The sequence below is a fragment of the Nannobrachium achirus genome (genome assembly GCF_963921795.1).
Source record: "Nannobrachium achirus genome assembly, chromosome: 8".
NCBI classification, from domain to species: domain Eukaryota; kingdom Metazoa; phylum Chordata; class Actinopteri; order Myctophiformes; family Myctophidae; genus Nannobrachium; species Nannobrachium achirus.
The window spans coordinates 51,741,144-51,758,515 of NC_137817.1; the positions used below are offsets into that span (position 1 = coordinate 51,741,144).

Consider the following 17,372-nt stretch of genomic DNA (forward strand, 5'->3'; position numbering starts at 1 on the left):
GGGTCTTGATCCTGTCGAACCTGGTGAAAACAATGAGGACACAAGGTTGAAAGTGATTCTGTCTGTCGGTTTTATAATGAAAAGCATTAACAAGAGCTTGTGACTATAATATCTACATCTATCTTATGGTGCTCATTAAGGATTCAAAGCATCATGGAAAAATACATCCCTGCTTAATATTGTGCTGCCTATTATCTCCACCCCTTACCCTGTTTTTTTCTTTTTCTTTTTTTTTAGGATTACAATGATAGGCTTTTCGAAATAAAAGCTTTTGTACTCGGTCAGAGAAAGATTGCCTTGTTTGTGTGATCTGTCCAACAACAAACAACAAGGGAACAAGAAAAGTGGCAGAAAGAGGAGGGAAAAGGAGACATAATATGAGAGAGAGAGAGAGAGAGAGAGAGAGAGAGAGAGAGAGAGAGAGAGAGAGAGGCTCAACGCTCAAAAAATAACACATTTTCGAACATACAGTAGTACACCATTTATGGCATTGGTTGGTTACCAATAATGGATTATGAATCCACATGTAAATCATTAAATGTATGTTTTCCACTTCCAATTACACCACAAAGGGGTTACAATTGCTGTAGGATAAGGGGATTGATAGGCTACCGTAAATGGGGATATGTTGGCCTTCCATGAAACGGTTGAGGAATTAAGGCCTGTCAAAACTCTCTCCAAAACCGAACTTCCGACTTTTCGACATGTAGCTTTCCGAACTCTAATTCGGGGTAATGTTGTAGATGAACCGGACCTTTCCTACGAAAGGTTTGGTTTCGGAGAGAGTATGGGCAGGCCTCTAGAGTGTTAAGAAAGGAAGAATGTGGTAACAAGGTAGACACTAAGTACTGGAAAGAGCACATTCTTGGCTTGCTATGCCTATATTATTATGTACATATGAGGGACCAGGGACGCCTCCCAGGGGGCCACTAGAGTATTGCAGAGGAGGCAAGGAGAGCATGGGACAGTCCGGATGATCGACAACAAACTTAATGTAGGCACACCATTTCGCACAACCTCGTTCATTAAGAGAGACTATTACCATTTGAAAGAGAATCATTATCCGTTCACAAGGAAGAGACTTTGTGTGCATGGAGCAGCAGGGGACTGCATAATCTTCTGTAGGCAAACTAGTGTTGGAGTGAATATCCTGAGGAGAGGGCTCGATCTATGAAATGAGACACTAATTGGTGACATTGACATACCATTAGAATGTGCCAATTATAATACAGACTGATGGAAAATTGATGCTGGATGGAAATGTTCTGCATTTTAACCGTACAAATGAATTATATTTTATCGTGTAATAAACGTCCCCACCAGCTGCCTTTTTTTCTTCTTTTTTTTACTAAACAGTGAGGTGTTTCATCACCACAGGCCTGTAAATGCTGTCATCATACTTTGACTGTTTTTGTGACTCGATGAATCACAACACATTCTCAGGTGTGAAGCAATTAGAAATATTCACAGATAATTGGCTGGTATAACAAAGATGCTTCGCCACCGTTACAGAACTATGCAAATTATAGACTAGACGGAGATACCAGATTTCTCTGTTCCATGGTGTTGACTTGCTAGCTTACCACGTGAACCCTATCCACAAGTTTCCAACGTCCCATCCTGTGTGTGTGTGTGTGTGTGTGTGTGTGTGTGTGTGTGTGTGTGTGTGTGTGTGTGTGTGTGTGTGTGTGTGTGTGTGTGTGTGTGTGTTTGGGTGTTTCTCTCTGGTCAATACTATATTTATAGAAAAAGTGATTTTGTGTTTCATGACTCTTTAAAGTGGTTACAATCTAAAGTGACACAATTCCAGGTCTCCTATTCACCATCATTTTCCCAAGGTTTTAAAGACAAAATTCCATGACATTGTTTCTACATTGTTTTTTTCTTTCTTCATATCTTAGTGTTAATGGTAGAGCACATGCAATATCTTCACGGCCCACTAGAAGGCCCCGGCCTACATGTTGAGCATTAGAGGATGACATTTGACAGGAATTCCCACGGGTTGCATGATTCCCACGGGATTCCCACAGAACGGGATTAAAATTTGTATTAAAGCCATGATGGGGACGTGACGGGAATGAAAAGACAACAGGAGTGGCCAGGAGCGGGAATCATCCCAGACTGTTAGATCAAAACAGCAGAAATAAACAGCACCAGTCACAGCTGCTGTTTTGGTCTTGCATGTCAAAATAAATGCCCATTCCTACTGAAGCCTGATCTACAAGCCTACAAGGTGGCGCGGAAGCAACACATTGTAGTGTTGGAGATCTGCTATATACGCACAACACATTCCTACGGCTAATCATAAATCAGACATGAGATGCATTGCAAGACTCCACAGCGTTTACGTTGAACTGCAGTGGAGAGAGTTGAACAGAGCAATGGACATGAAACAAGTGTCAAAGTGAACTTTTATAATCCTCCAAAGGTGATTTTACATGACGTCCATCATATTGAAGTGGTTTGTTAATTTGTTTGGATATCTCATATCAAGTCAAAACTAGTGCACAAACCAACAACACTAACCTCAGTAATACTATGCCTAAGCCTAAGCCTAACCCTAAACCTAAACCTAAACCTAACCCAAACCCAAACCCTAAACCTAACCCTGAGATGACAGACTTATGGGCAGTCCCCCCGAAGAGATGACACAATCAGGCACGTAGCAATATTCCTAAGTCCCATTTGTCTGACATCCCATTAGTCCGACACTGGTGAATGCTAACCTGGTGAATGCTAACCTGGTGAACCCTAACCCTAACCTTAGTAAAACTATGCCTAAATCTAAACCTAAACCTAACCCTTAGTCGGACAAATTGGACCTAGGAATATTGAGATTTCCCAGACACAATCGAGAGATGCAGACATGCACCCCCAGGTGTATGTCTTTGATTTTAAACACACTTGAAAGGTAAGGTCATAATAATGTGTGTATGTTTGTTACCGTGTTAGTGTCTGTGCGGGACTCACTTTTAGCTTGGAGTGTTTGATGTACAGTATTTATGGAGCTTTTAAACTAAGTTTTATTTTGCATTTGTTTCTTATTCCTTTTTAAGTACTCCTTCTTAGAGAGTTGTAAAACTGAAAGGGAGACAATGTGTGGGAGAGAGTTACTGTACAAGCAGAGTAGTTCGGGCACGATTCGATGCCAGGCGAGACAGGGGTGACTGAATGTTTTAATCAGTGCACAATTTAAAACCTTCATATCCAGGATATATCACATTGTAGCATCGCTTCCTAATTAGAATGTGCCACCGACTCATTACTATATCAAGGATACAGAGCAGACTCACTTCCTCTACCTCCTCCGCGCCGTGTAATTCGATCATCTCACTTAGCTTCCGCTTTCAGCGAGCACAAGCACATTATTTCCAAGAGGATTAAAGACCTGCGTGTGAGGGTAAATGTGAACTTCTCCCAGGGAGAGCACTTGTCATTTGATGTCATCTTTAGGTACTTCAGTATAAGAAACGCAGTGGAAACGTGTTGAAAGTATTTCCACCTCAAGCTGTTTGAAAGGGTAAGCGACGGAGGTTGGCATAGAAGTGTCTATACTATTCGTGTTTACAGTGAGGAGAATGTGCCGATAATGTATTCAGTCTAGTGAGTCGCTTTCCTGACACCCTCAAAATGTTTCATTATCTTGAGTTAAGAACCAGAATCACTGATAAGAGATTTAATATACCGTAGGCCTATAGTGGAATAATGTCTCGCGTTGCCAGTAGTGGTCATTTTGCAGCATTTGGGAGCAAAATACCACATACATGGTAACAGTAGTTGGCCGGGCTTGACGTGCCGTGGCAGCTTGAACACAACCCATAACATGTCTGGTCTCATGGCGTGAGTCTGTCATCCATTGCCTGGAGGACTATAGGTTTTGGGGAGAAGACTAACAGACCAACTCCACCCACCCCCCTAAGGGGGTTGTGCGCAGCGATCCTGCCACGTAAAACGCTAGTGCTACAGAAATCCTAACCAATGAACCAGATGCTGGGAGGAGGATACTGTAGATGCACATCAGGAAATTGAAATGATGACGGATGACAGCCAAACCCAACTGGAAGCTGGCATCCCGAGGGGGGACATCCTCAGACCAAAAAGATAGTGGAATAATACACACTTAAACATTAGGTTATTAGAATAGAATACAAATGTGACCAATTTGAATCAACGCTCACAACCTTATGGACTCTCTCATGTCCTTTTATGGGTATATTATATTGTATTTTACCTTTTATATACACGCTTTTTATCTCAAGCCTATGGATAACCTCGGGGCACCCGCTGGCCTATGGTTCAGGCGCAGACCACAGTGTAGCCTGACAGTGTGTCGCTGGTTCGAATTCCGATCCCGACTACCTTTGCTGCGTGTCACTCCCCATCTCTCTCCCCATTTCCTATCAGTCTACTGTCCTATCAATAAAGCATAAAAGCCCCAAAACAAACCAAAGAAATGTATTGATTGAAAAACTGTAACATGACGACGGATGTCCTTCAATAAAGAATACTTAATAAAGGTAAGCCATAGTAATTATAACAAAGGAGTCCCCTTACTCCATATACCCTTGCTGTATCTTCTTCTTACTCTGTATCTGTACCTTAACTGCCGTGCTGCCTCTGGCGACTGGATTTCACGGGACAATAAAGGTCTCTATCTAATAGGAAGGGAAAACAAATCACACCCAGTGTGAAGTGATCAGTGCTTTTTAATTAGTTAATTTCATTATGTCCCACGAAGCTTGGGAGGAGGTGCAAGCCTAGTCAGCAGCAAGCATAAACTGTAAAGGGACTGCACCCGCCAGAGAACAGAGATGGACAACCATACTACTGCATTAAGTGATTTTATTAGCACTACGGTCTCTATCTATTGATCTGTCTAAAGTGTATAGTTGCTCAGGAGCTGTGCACAATGTGCCAACATCAACACAACTCAGATTGCTGCTGCAAAGTGTGGTGTTTACCCACTCAAACCCATAGAGTTATATATAAATTCAGCGATTCACTTCAATGAAGTTGCTCAGTGGTGTTTTGAAGCATGCGGAAGTAGCTAATCCAGGTGCATTGTGTGGGAGATTGGCACATAATTACGTGCCAAAATGTGTTATGCCGAGACGTAATTACATCATGAACGTCACTCGGCGTCCATTGAACCCTATTGCGTAGACCCCAGCGGCGCGCTCTTATGCTCGTGCATGTTTTTATGGGTGGCATGTAGAAAGCTGGCCCACCCATCGATTTTGGCACAAAAGAAAGGCAAAAAAAAAAGTGTTTTTTGTGTGATCATCATCTTGCTTAATATGAATAAATGAACAGTACTTGCTCCAGTGATGGATCTTTTACACTAGCAGCAGTTGGCTACTGTGTGTTTGGAGGGGGAGTGTTTATATTTGTAAATGTGTTGTTGGGATGAAGTGCAGCTGGGAACTCAATGCTTTGTATTAGCCTATTAATTATTGTTCATTGATACTGCCGCCCGCACCCGTTTTAACCCCCAAAAACACTAATAATTTACAGAAAACATTTTTTTATAATAATAATCCCGAAAGTTCGCAAGAGTCCCACCCTGGGCCCACCCTAAAGTTGCCAGGCCCACCATATTTCTCTGTTCTGGCTGCGCCCCTGGTCTGTACACGGCCTCCTGCTTTCCCCCCCACTGCTACACCAAATCTCCTGACTGTAAATAGATGATCTACATTCTACACGTTCACAACGTCTATTTTTGCAAAGTGTTTGAAAAGGATGGCATGCCTAGAATAGGGATGCTAGTGTTCTAGTGTGATGTGAGGGTGGGGAAAAGTGAGTTAACATATAGCAAACATTTGCACATATCATGCATTCGAAACAGAGAATAATGCTTCATGGATATTAGTTAGTTCATATTGCAGTTATGTCGACAGGTGCTGAGTACATCACTTCAATGTGCGTGAAAAGCGAAACACACACACACACACACACACACACACACACACACACACACACACACACACACACACACACACACACACACACCTTTTTTTAGGAATTAAACAGGAAGAAAATCCACAGTGAATGTGTATGGGAGAGGGAACCCAGCAAGCACGGTCAGGACCTGGACCAATCAGTGACGTCTCGATTGAGGCCAGATCAAGTCAAACCATGACTAGTCAGATCTGGCCTAGAATATCACCTGATTTCAACCAACATAAATCCCGCCCACGAAAACGGACGTCCTGGATTAATCAGAGAGGGTCCGAGACAGGCCAGATAAATATAACTAGTCAGATATGTCCCAGAATATAAACTTACATGCTCATATTTTAACTAACATTACAAACAACTAGAAGCTCGGCCACCCTTCGGGCGGCTGAGCATCTAGTCGGCGCCCTGGCCAACTCGGGAACAATGTATATAGGGGATGAATGCCCCGCCCTTTAATGCAAACCCCATTATACCTGTTGTCATAGGATCTGTTTTGACCATCTGTTTGCGTGTGTCCATTTATGCCCATATACAGTATGGGGATATCTATCTGTCTACGTCCATTTTATGTCCATATATGGAGATCTCTGTAGGACCCGTTTTGACCATCTGTTTGCCTGTGTCCATTTATGCCCATACATGGAGTTATCTGTCTGTCTGCGTCCATTTTATGCCCATATATGGAGATCTCTGTAGGACCTGTATTGACCATCTGTTTGCCTGTGTCCATTTATGCTCATATATGGAGATATCTGTATCTGTCTGTCCGCATCCATTTCATGACCATATATGGAGATCTCTGTATCTGTTTGTCTGTGTCCCTTTATGCCCATTATGGAGATCTCTGTATCTGTCTGTGCCTCCGACTGTGTTGCAGACACAGTGCTGGTTCCCCCTTTAATGCAAACCCCATTATACCTGTTGTCATAGGACCCGTTTTGACCATCTGTTTGCCTGTGTCCATTTATGCCCATATATGGAGATATCTGTATCTGTCTTTTTGCGTCCATTTTATGCCCATATATGGAGATCTTTGATGAGCCCAGAAGAGAACATGGCTGCGCCCAGCTTTTGTGTATAGTATGGAGAGTGGAGACCATCCTTTGTATAAGAATGTCCCTTTTGGAGAAAATGAAGTCTCTTTATGGGCCTCTCAATGGATTTACTATGGAGGACGTTAACTTCGCGTGCACGCCCGACATGCGTTGTAAACAAATCGCTGACATTACCGATGCGGGCGGGACCGGAGTGACGTACAGTAAGTAATAATATCTTTACTGTATATACAGTAAGATTGACAGTCCTCGCCGTCAACGGCGCCATGGTATTAACCCTTTCACTGACGGTGAGCGTCGTCAAGGGCAGCAGAACAGTTAATGCAAACCCCATTATACCTGTTGTCATAAGAGCCGTTTTGACCATTATGTTTGCCTGTGTCCTTTTACTGTATGCCCATATAGGAATATCAGAATACGTAACCATGGCATTTTTTGTTGACTCATGTGGTGTACGTGATCTCAGAGCCTTTTATGAAGTGATGTCACAATGAGTCAGTGCTTGCGCCGATTTCCTCCGGAACAGCCTGATGTCAACAATCAAATCCGCATAGGGAGATTCCGAACGTTTTGCGAAAACCGCGAGTCGGGTCGGGTCGAGGCCCGGCACTGCACTCCGCGCGGCAGCGGGGAACGCGCGTGCCGAATCTGAAGCCGGTGGGACGAACGGTTCTCGAGATACACGGATTACAAACAGACAGACACGCAGACAGACAGAGATTTGTCGCATTTATAGATAGATAACAATAATCCATAAGTCCATATGACATCCTGGTAATGACGTCAAGATCATCCCCATATGGGCTGTGATCTGGCCTAGTTCTGAACGTCACCGGAGTCACCGGAGGACGTTATCATAACGTCATGAAAATGGGTTGCAAAAACTGTGGGATAAAAATTATGTAAAAAAAAATAGTTAAACACTGTGACTTACTTAGAATTACTTGGGAGGACCTGATCACTCTCTCTCTCTCTCTCTCTCTCTCTCTCTCTCTCTCTCTCTCTCTCTCTCTCATCCCTGTTTCCCGTCTATCTATACTGTACAAAAAAGAAATAACAGGGTGTATCAATGTCGAGTCATTCACTCAAATCATTGTTGAGCCGACCAGGAATGAGGTCAATAGAATTGTCGCTGTAGCCACATCAGAGCAAATCAGAACTGGATGTAAGTGGAAGGTAAAATTGCAGACTTTCTGCAGTGCTGCTGCCGGCTCTATTGAGTGCAAGACAATAAACAACTTGAACTTTGGACTTTACAAAGGGATCTATACCATAGCTGTGTGCGCGTGTGTGCAAACAAGAAAAAAGTGGTTCTCAAATCCGGCCAGGGACCCTTCAGGGGTCCCCAGCAAAGCGAGGAACAGTTTAACCCCTTTAGCCCCATTTTATACTGTGGATATTGAAAAAATAGCAGATCTACAAGCTTGTGAGCTATTTTAACTATTTCTGAAATGAAATAGAGCTTCAGTGATTCACAGGGACGTGCTGGGCCCCTGATTCAGCCCGGGAAAAAGAGTTGGAGAGGCCCTCATTGCGCGCTATAGAGAGAGATCTCTCTCTATAGCGCTGCTGCTACTCAAAGATTTGCCATTTCAGATCATGACAAGTGACAAGCCAGTGGGCCAATTACATTAGTTATATTTTGTCGTTGTCAGGTGGAAACCTTGTATGTCCAAAACCATTTGTTTTGTATTTATCCTTTAAAAAAGGATTTAAACTAGTGAAAACAGCCGATCTACAAGCACACAACGCCTCGCGGTGCGAGGCGTTGTGTGCTTGTAGATCTGCTGTTTGTATGATGAAGCAGGGCTTTGCAGGGCTTTGCTTTGCGGAAAACAAAAATTACAAATTTGAAACTTGGAGATACAAGGTTTCTGCCCGACAGTGATGATTCACTTTGTTGGCCGCCCAGCCCCCAAAATGGAACGAAGGACAACATTTCATTTGTAGTTTTTTCCTAATGGCCGGCCTGGACCTGCCGGGAATGAACCGGCCGTTCGGGAGTTGACCCGCTTTTCCCAATGGCCAGCACGTCCCTGGTGATTCATACATTTGTGTAAGTTTGGGGGGGAAACAAAATGTCTCTTTTTGATGTTGAAATTAAATATTGAGTTAAACTTTGAGCCACAAGAGAACACAGTCAACACACCAGGTCAGCATCTGAGCATATGGCCTCACATTGCCAGACACTATCACACTGTGTTAGCAATGGCAGATAGAGACACTATCACACTGAGTTAGCAATGGCAGATAGAGTCTAGCTGGTCAAGGTTAGAGAAGTTGGATCAATATTATATCAACATGTTTAAACACTGGTGGTCATAGAGTTGCACTGAGTTGGACTGGACATCATGTGTCCAACACAATGCTACACTTTGATCCTCAAAAAATTGATCCTCAGAAAGGCCCTATCGCCAACTGTTCTCCATTTCTGTCTAATAAAATAACGAATCAATAAAAAAATTAAAAATAAAAATAAAAAAACCTTTGAGAACCACCTCTCTTAGGAACAGCTAACTCCACCTCCACAAAAAGCGTGCATTCCATGAAGGAACGAATCAGTTGGCTCCAAAGATGCTCCCCCCACCCCCACACCCCATCCAGTGACAAACAGGAATACAATATATCTGTCACTCCCCCCTGAACACACCAATCAATGTCTGGACATCCCATAAATACAAGGTTTCATCCGGCCTGCTGATATATTCACAATCTGGGATCACCATGAAGGTTGCTTTGCTCCTCTTCCTCTTCTGTCTGGCCGAAGCTGATGACATCCGCTGGGAGGTCAACTCGCTAATCGAACAGCTAAAGAGCAGCATGGAGGAGAGGATGAGCCACCTGGAAGAACAGCTGAAGAACAACACAGGAGGACATGATGCAAGTTAGGATTCACCTTTCAAACATGAGTGGTCTTTCTTTAGTCAACATTTTTTAAGTTGCTTGATTCCATATTTAGATATTTGATATCTGACAGTAGTTTTAAACGTACAATTTGGAATATGTCTCAAATGTTTAATCATTTCACCAGTGTTGTAAAGTAACTACAGTAAGTACATTCATTGACTGAAGTACTGTACTTAAAGGGGAAGACCACCCATTTTGAATATTGAACTATGTCATTAATATACCTTAGAGGAGTTGTGTGGAAATAATAAAAAAGTTCCCCCTCTTCTGTGTTGCCGAGAACTGGAGGATTGATTTTGGGGTTTGCATTGCAAATTACAACTTGATGACATCACACATTGTACTTTACAATACAAACCCCAAAATCAATCCTTCAGTTCTCGGCAACACAGAAGAGGGGGAACTTTTTTATTATTTCCACACAACTCCTCTAAGGTATATTAATGACATAGTTCAATCTATCTATAAATGCGAGAAGTCTCTGCGTGTCTGCGTGTATGTAATCCGCGTATCTCGAGAACCGTTCGTCCCACCGGCTTCAGATTCGGCACGCGCGTTCCCCGCCGCGGCACGGAGTGCAGTGCCGGGTCTCGACCCGACCCGACGCGCGGTTTTCCCGAACCGGCGCGAAACGTTCGGAATCTCCTTATGCGGGGTTGATTGTTGACATCAGGCTGTTCCGGAGGAAATCGGCGAAAGCTCTGACTCATTGTGACATCACTTCATAAAAGGCTCTGACATCACGTACGCCACATGAGTCAACAAAAAATCTCTGTGAGTGTGTATGTATGTATGTAATCCGCGTATCTCGAGAACCGTTCGTCCCACGGGCACGCGCGTTCTCCATATATGGGCATAAAATGAATGCCCCCATATATGGGCATAAAATGGATTGCAGACAGACAGATACAGATATCTCCATATATGGACATAAATGGACAGAGGCAAACAGATGGTCAAAGATCTCCATATATGGGCATAAAATGGACGCAGACAGACAGATACAGATATCTCCATATATGGGCATAAATGGACACAGGCAAACAGATGTTCAAAACGGGTCCTATGACAACAGGTATAATGAGGTTTGCATTAAAGGGGGAACCGGCACTGTGTCTGCAACACAGTTGGAGGCACAGACAGATACTTCATATATGGGCATAAAATGGACGCAGATAGACAGATATCTCCATATATGGGCATAAAATGGACCCAGAACTATAACTGCAGTGATCTCCATATATGGACATAAAATGGACGCCAACAGACAGATACAGATATCTCCATATATGGGCATAAATGGACACAGGCAGACAGATGGTCAAAACGGGTCCTATGAAAACAGGTATAATGGGGTTTGCATTAAAGGGCGGGGCATTCATTCCCTATTTACATTGTTCCGAGTTGGCCAGGTCGGGCGGCCCAGCTTCTAGTATTCAAAATGGGTGGTCTTCCCCTTTAAGTATATTTTTTAGGTATTTTAACTTACCTGGAGCATTTCCTATGTTCTTCTTTTTCCTTGGACTCCACTACATCTGAGAGGCAAATATTGTATATGTTTTACCACTAAAATGATTTGATAACTTTAGTTACAGTTACTTTGTGGATTTAGATTATTATTACAAAACATGCATTGCCACTTCAGCCCTGTATACATTTAGGCCATTTGAACATAGCCTATCTACAAGCTCACAATGCACATTGTGAGCTTGTAGATCTATTTTCAAATGATTTTAATTCATTTTATACATTACGAAAGAAATGTGAAACGGGACATTCTGCATACTGAGTATTTTCTAATTTTGGTACTTTAAGTACATGTTGATGGTGCCAATACTTTAGTTTTCGGCTCAAGACAATTTTGAACATGGACTTTTACTTGTAACAGAGTATTAAAGGGATATTTCACTTTCAAAAAACTTTTGGTCATTTTATCGTCTAACCAGGCTTTTATGAACACCCTGAACAGTTTTTAATTTGCTTGATTCAGTATTTAGATATTTTATGTAAATGTCATCAGGCCCTCTAGGCCCAGGTCCTCTCCCCATACACACCAATTGTAACTTCAAACTCCATTTTAACCATGATAGATTCATTAAAAACACCCATTATTTTTTCTGTTGACTCATAATACTCTCCTATACGTGAGCAGGCCGTGTTTTCTCAATAACTTTTTTCATTTACTTTTAATAATTATTTGGGAAAATGGAAAAAATGAAATACAATAAGACATTATTAAAATTAAATGAAAACAGTTATCGAAAAAACACGGCCTGCTCACGTATTAGGAGGGTAATAGGAGTCACCAGAACAAATAATGGGTGTTTTTAATGAATCTATCATGGTTAAAATGGAGTTTGAAGTTACAATGGGTGTGTATGTGGAGAGGCCCTGAGCCTGGGGAGGCAGACCCAAGCAAGGCAGAGTTTTTTTGAAAGTGGAATATCCCTTAAACTATTAATCTACATTTCAGTATTAATACTTTTACTTAAAGGGGAATACCTCTCATTTTCAACATTTAACCATGTCATAATTAAACCTTAGAGCTGAAGAAAAGACCCCTCCCCCTTCTGTGTTTCCTAGCTAGAACTGGAATTGATTATTGGGGACATGTTATCAGTGACATACGGAAGCTGTATTCTTCGGCTCCTAGGCTGCCTCATTCTTGTGAATGAGGCCGCCAATGTCACTGATCACATGACCTAGGCAACTCAGAAGGGTCTTATTTCCACACAACAGTTCTAAGGTACATATATTATGACATGGTTCAGTGTTGAAAATGAGTGGTAGCCTATTCCTGTTTAAGTGTTTGTTCCTCCATTGAATTAGTTCTGAGTCCGTTTTCTCTATTTCTTTTTTTACAGATATGGCTTCCAGACTGTCTGCGAGTGAAACCAAGATAGAGGAACTGCATCAACACAAAGCAGGTAGGCCTATTGAGGATAGGCACTCATTTTGGGGAAAAATAAATAAATAAAATCAATCTGGTTTCTTGACACTCAAACTAAAATTGTTCTATAGACTCTTCATCTTCAAATTTGAAGTGAAATGACTGACTGTCCAGGCCTAATAGAAGTTAGGTGTAATTTGATATAGGGCAAAAAAATATATTTTTTTTCAATCTGGTTTCTTGACACTCGAACCAACATTGTTCTATAGACCATTATCTACAAATTGGTGTAAAAAGTGAAAAATAAACTTTCACTCAAATGTGCAACTCAAGTGTCCATGCACCCCATACAGTACAGGCTGATGTGTGTTTACAATCATTACATTTACAATCATCAATTTTCTTCAGATTTGGCTGCCAAATTAAATGCCAGTGAAAAAAAGCTCACAGACCTACAGACCAAGCTCAGCACCACTGAAGATCGGGTCCAGATCCATCACACCAGGCTGAGTAGCAGTGACAACAACGTGGAGACCTTGAAGAAAGCATGTCAAGGTAATTATTAGAACACAATGATGTTCAGTGATCACAGACAGGAGAGTGTTAATTAGTGTGGTTGTTGCTAAAGGCAAGCAGTAATATAGAATAGAGAGAGTTCCGTCACGCTTTGATGTTGCTTGCCTGCTGTAGTTCCAAACATTGGGGTTTCTCACTGAGATGGAACAAGCATTTCCGCATTCCATTTTTACAATGAGAGATCTATGCTAGTGAAATACATCTCTCTGTTCTACTGGGGGAAAGCAACACTTGGGCAACTTTAATAGTGTGGTGGCCTAATAAGGGCATAGCAGCGGTGGCCATTTTGTCATTTAGGTTTAATTCTAATGTTGTACTGATTTCAGCTCATCTTCCTCGGCTGTCCACCATAGAAACCAGGCTGACTGCTGCTGAAAGCAAAGTGCAGATACTGTGGAGTAAGTATGTTTACATACTAATATACTATAAGTATGTTTATATACTAATACAATAGTCTATATCTATAAGTATGTTTAATTGTTTAAAATAAGTATGTTTAGCAAACATTGTTCTACAATAAAGACTGACTACTAAGCATTATATTCCCCCTAAAAAAGTTTTAAACTTGTAATCTATGTGAATTTATTATCAGTTCCCATAGTTAAAAATATCCCTACCACACCAACTATTTGGCAAACATTTGGCAGAAATAGATCTACAAGCTCATAACACAATGTGACATGTTGTGAGCTTGTAGATCTGCTATTTCTGGCACTGGCAGAGATACTATAGCAGATCTTGTATATCTGGGTGACCCCGTCAGGTTTAAGTGGTTATAGACGGGTTTCTTGTTTACAAACATTGAGACTAAATGCACAGCTGAATGTATCATGTAATCAATTCCCACCAATCCCCAAACCTGTTGTTTTGGGGAGCGCTGGTTTCATTGGCTAATTTTGGTACCGAACCTACGCACGCATCTACTTCTTATCAGTGTAACGTGGACCAGAAACCTGTCCATTAATATAACTAGCCCTTACCCGTTCAAAGATATGAGCTCCAAAATGATGTGCAGTGTGTGGGTTATGGGATGTGCACTGTGCACACAGTATATGAGGGATGGAAAGTAACTTTAACTGGTGCTTGCATGATGTAGGAGCATCAATGTAAGAAACCCGTTTCGTTTAATGGCTACAGACCTGCCTGCACACCCCCCCCCCCCCCCCCCCGTGTGTGTGTGTGTGTGTGTGTGTGTGTGTGTGTGTGTGTGTGTGTGTGTGTGGGTTTGTGTGTGATTGTGCATGGCCTGAACAACAGCGCCCCTCCCTTAACATGTGTGGTCACAAAAGGTACTGTAGGCTAAATAGATATAGATACACCATAAAAATGCTAATATACAGCATACGATTTGTGAAAGTGACAAACGGGCTTCACAGTTATGTCAGGTGTGTTCATATGCTGATGGTGATGCGATTTCAGATCAATTGCTCCAGCCACCGAGGAGAAACGCTGTGACAGACAGACAGACAGACACTCACTCACTCACTCACTCACTCACTCACTCACTCAGACATTCGCAAAATTATAGTATAGATGATGTGCACATGATGTTGTCACACTTACAGTGTTACATATAACCAAAGTAATCCACTATTATAATGTCAGTGATGAGGATCTGATCATTTATTTGAATTTACTTCCTCTGAATTTAAACCCTGTTTCCTGGATCCCCAAAAGCTCTACTAGGACCTCTCCTGTTTTCGTTCTACACTTAATATCTTCACTGAAAATAGCAGATCTACATCTGCACAACACAGCCCAGTGCAACATATTGCGTGCTTTTAGATCTGCTATTTTTGCTCCAGAACAGGGGTACTTAAGTACTTAATAAATAATAATAAATCCTGCCTCTGCATTTGTCAGACATTAATATTCTATGGAGTATATTTAGTGACTGTTTTGTTTTAATAGCCTGTCTTGTTGGAGTTGATGAGCTGCTATACTGCAACATTTGTGTATTAGCTTAACAAAAAATAAACAATTTGTCAATGCTCCCGTGCTGACAGACAAACCAACGGTGGCCTTCTCTGCTGGTTTGACTAATTCTGGACAAGTTGGACCATATGGTTCTGATACAACTCTGGTCTACAAGAAGGTCTTCACTAACATCGGCAATGCATACAATCCATCTACAGGTAGGTGGTGATTAAACCATGTTACAGAAAGACACTCACCAACTCATTTCACACACTTGCATACCATCAGGCTATTAGACATGAATAAATAACATCAAATAATGCTTTAGTGGTGTGTTGAAATCAGTTATCAGTAGTCAAGAGGGGAGGAAAGTAATCACCACAAAAACAAGCCCACAACTTGTAGTTCTCCTTTTTTATTTTATTTGTATTTTCTTTTTCCATATTGTAAATGTTTACAGTTTACAGTTTAGGCATTTAGCAGACGCTTTTAATCCAAAGCGACTTACAATAAGCAGATAATACATCACTATAATAAACAAGATAACATGTCAGAACATCAACAACAATATAACAAATGCATATGAGTATCAATCTAAAAAACAATAAATCAGTAAAGAAAAGAAGGATTCTAAAAACAACAAAAAAACACAAAAATACTAACTAGCTTCCTGTAAGGTCATTGAGTGTTTCAGTAGTGCTGCTTTAGGTGGAGTCTGAAAAGGTGAGTCTTCAGTCCACGGCGAAAGCTAGCAAGTTTTTGTTTTGCATTTTGTGTTGTATTTTGTACTTTGTTGTTTCTATTAATTTAATTTAATTTGTGTTTGTGTTCTCTCACAGGTGTCTTCCACCCACCAGTTAAAGGAGTCTATCTCTTCACATTTACTGCACTCGGCGTTTGGTCAAATGAGGATTTCTGCATCTACATCTATAAAAATGGCCAGAGACTCGTGGGTAACTGTGAAAGCGAAAATGGACGTAGTGAACACATATCTAATGGAATGATCTTAGAGCTGTGGCCGGGGGACAGGGTTTACATGACCTTAGAAGCAGGGGACAGGGTCTATGATGATGTGTACAACCGCACCGTGTTCAATGGTGTTCTGGTCTCTACTTTATAGAGTGTTCTGGTCTCTTCTACTAAGTAACACTGCTACTGGAACCCTTACTTTATAGATTGTCCTGGTCTATGTAACACTGCTACAGAAACCATTACTTTATAGAGTGTCCTGGTCTATTCTATGTAACCTTGCTACAGGAACCAGTACTTTATAGCAGGGGTTCCCAAACTTCTTTGGCTCAGGGCACCCCTATGAATATTTTCTTTTTCATCTGAGGCACCCCTAATTTTCATTCCCATCATCTTATATTTGCGGCATATGTTAGCGATTATGTTGCGATGAAAAGGTTGAGATAATGAACTGACTGAAAATAACTTTTTACTTCTATGTTTAAAATATATATTTTTAAGTGTCCAAATAAATTCCAAATATTATCATATTGTCTCGTGGCACCCGGCCCCGGCACCCACTTTGAAAACCCCTGCTTTATAGTTCTGGTTTATTCTATATTCTATGTTACACTGCTACAGGAACCATTACTTTATAGTGTCCTGGTCTATTCTATGTAACACTATTACTGGTACTGTACCATCACTTTATATCGGTGTATGTAACACTGCTACTGGTACCATTACTTTAAAGAGGTAGTTCTCCAATTGAGGTGTCCTTGAGGAGGTTCCAGGGGTTCCCAAGCTAAATTAGGAACTCATTGTATAAATGCATCTTTTCGTAAGTAGACAATTTATACACTCACAATGATGCAATGCATCACATTGTGAGCTTGTAGATATATACTATTTAAATTTAAATGCCTGAAAAATCATGAAGAAGACAAGGTTAAGATTTTTGTAATGTTTGCCAAATGCCAAATATAATTTTATGGGGTCCATCGCACAATGTCAGATAGGGGTCCACAGACAACTACATAATTTTGGGGTCCTTCACGTGAAAAGGTTTTACTTTTTTTTAAAATAGTCTTCCTGTCAATAAACACATTGAAAAGCATTGT

The 17,372-nt window shown here is 41.3% G+C and overlaps 1 protein-coding gene across 1 annotated transcript; it reads left to right on the forward strand.

Moving 5' to 3' along the window:
- Positions 1 to 9,737: 9,737 nt before the first annotated feature.
- On the forward strand, positions 9,738 to 17,251 carry LOC308290196 (uncharacterized protein; the record flags this gene model as incomplete). Its single annotated transcript, XM_080731971.1, has 6 exons — positions 9,738 to 9,897; positions 12,785 to 12,847; positions 13,219 to 13,365; positions 13,713 to 13,784; positions 15,393 to 15,521; positions 16,143 to 17,251. The coding sequence occupies 6 exons, from the start codon at positions 9,738 to 9,740 to the stop codon at positions 16,421 to 16,423; spliced, it is 852 nt and encodes a 283-aa protein (XP_080588097.1). The 3' UTR covers positions 16,424 to 17,251.
- Between the last annotated feature and the right edge of the window lie 121 nt (positions 17,252 to 17,372).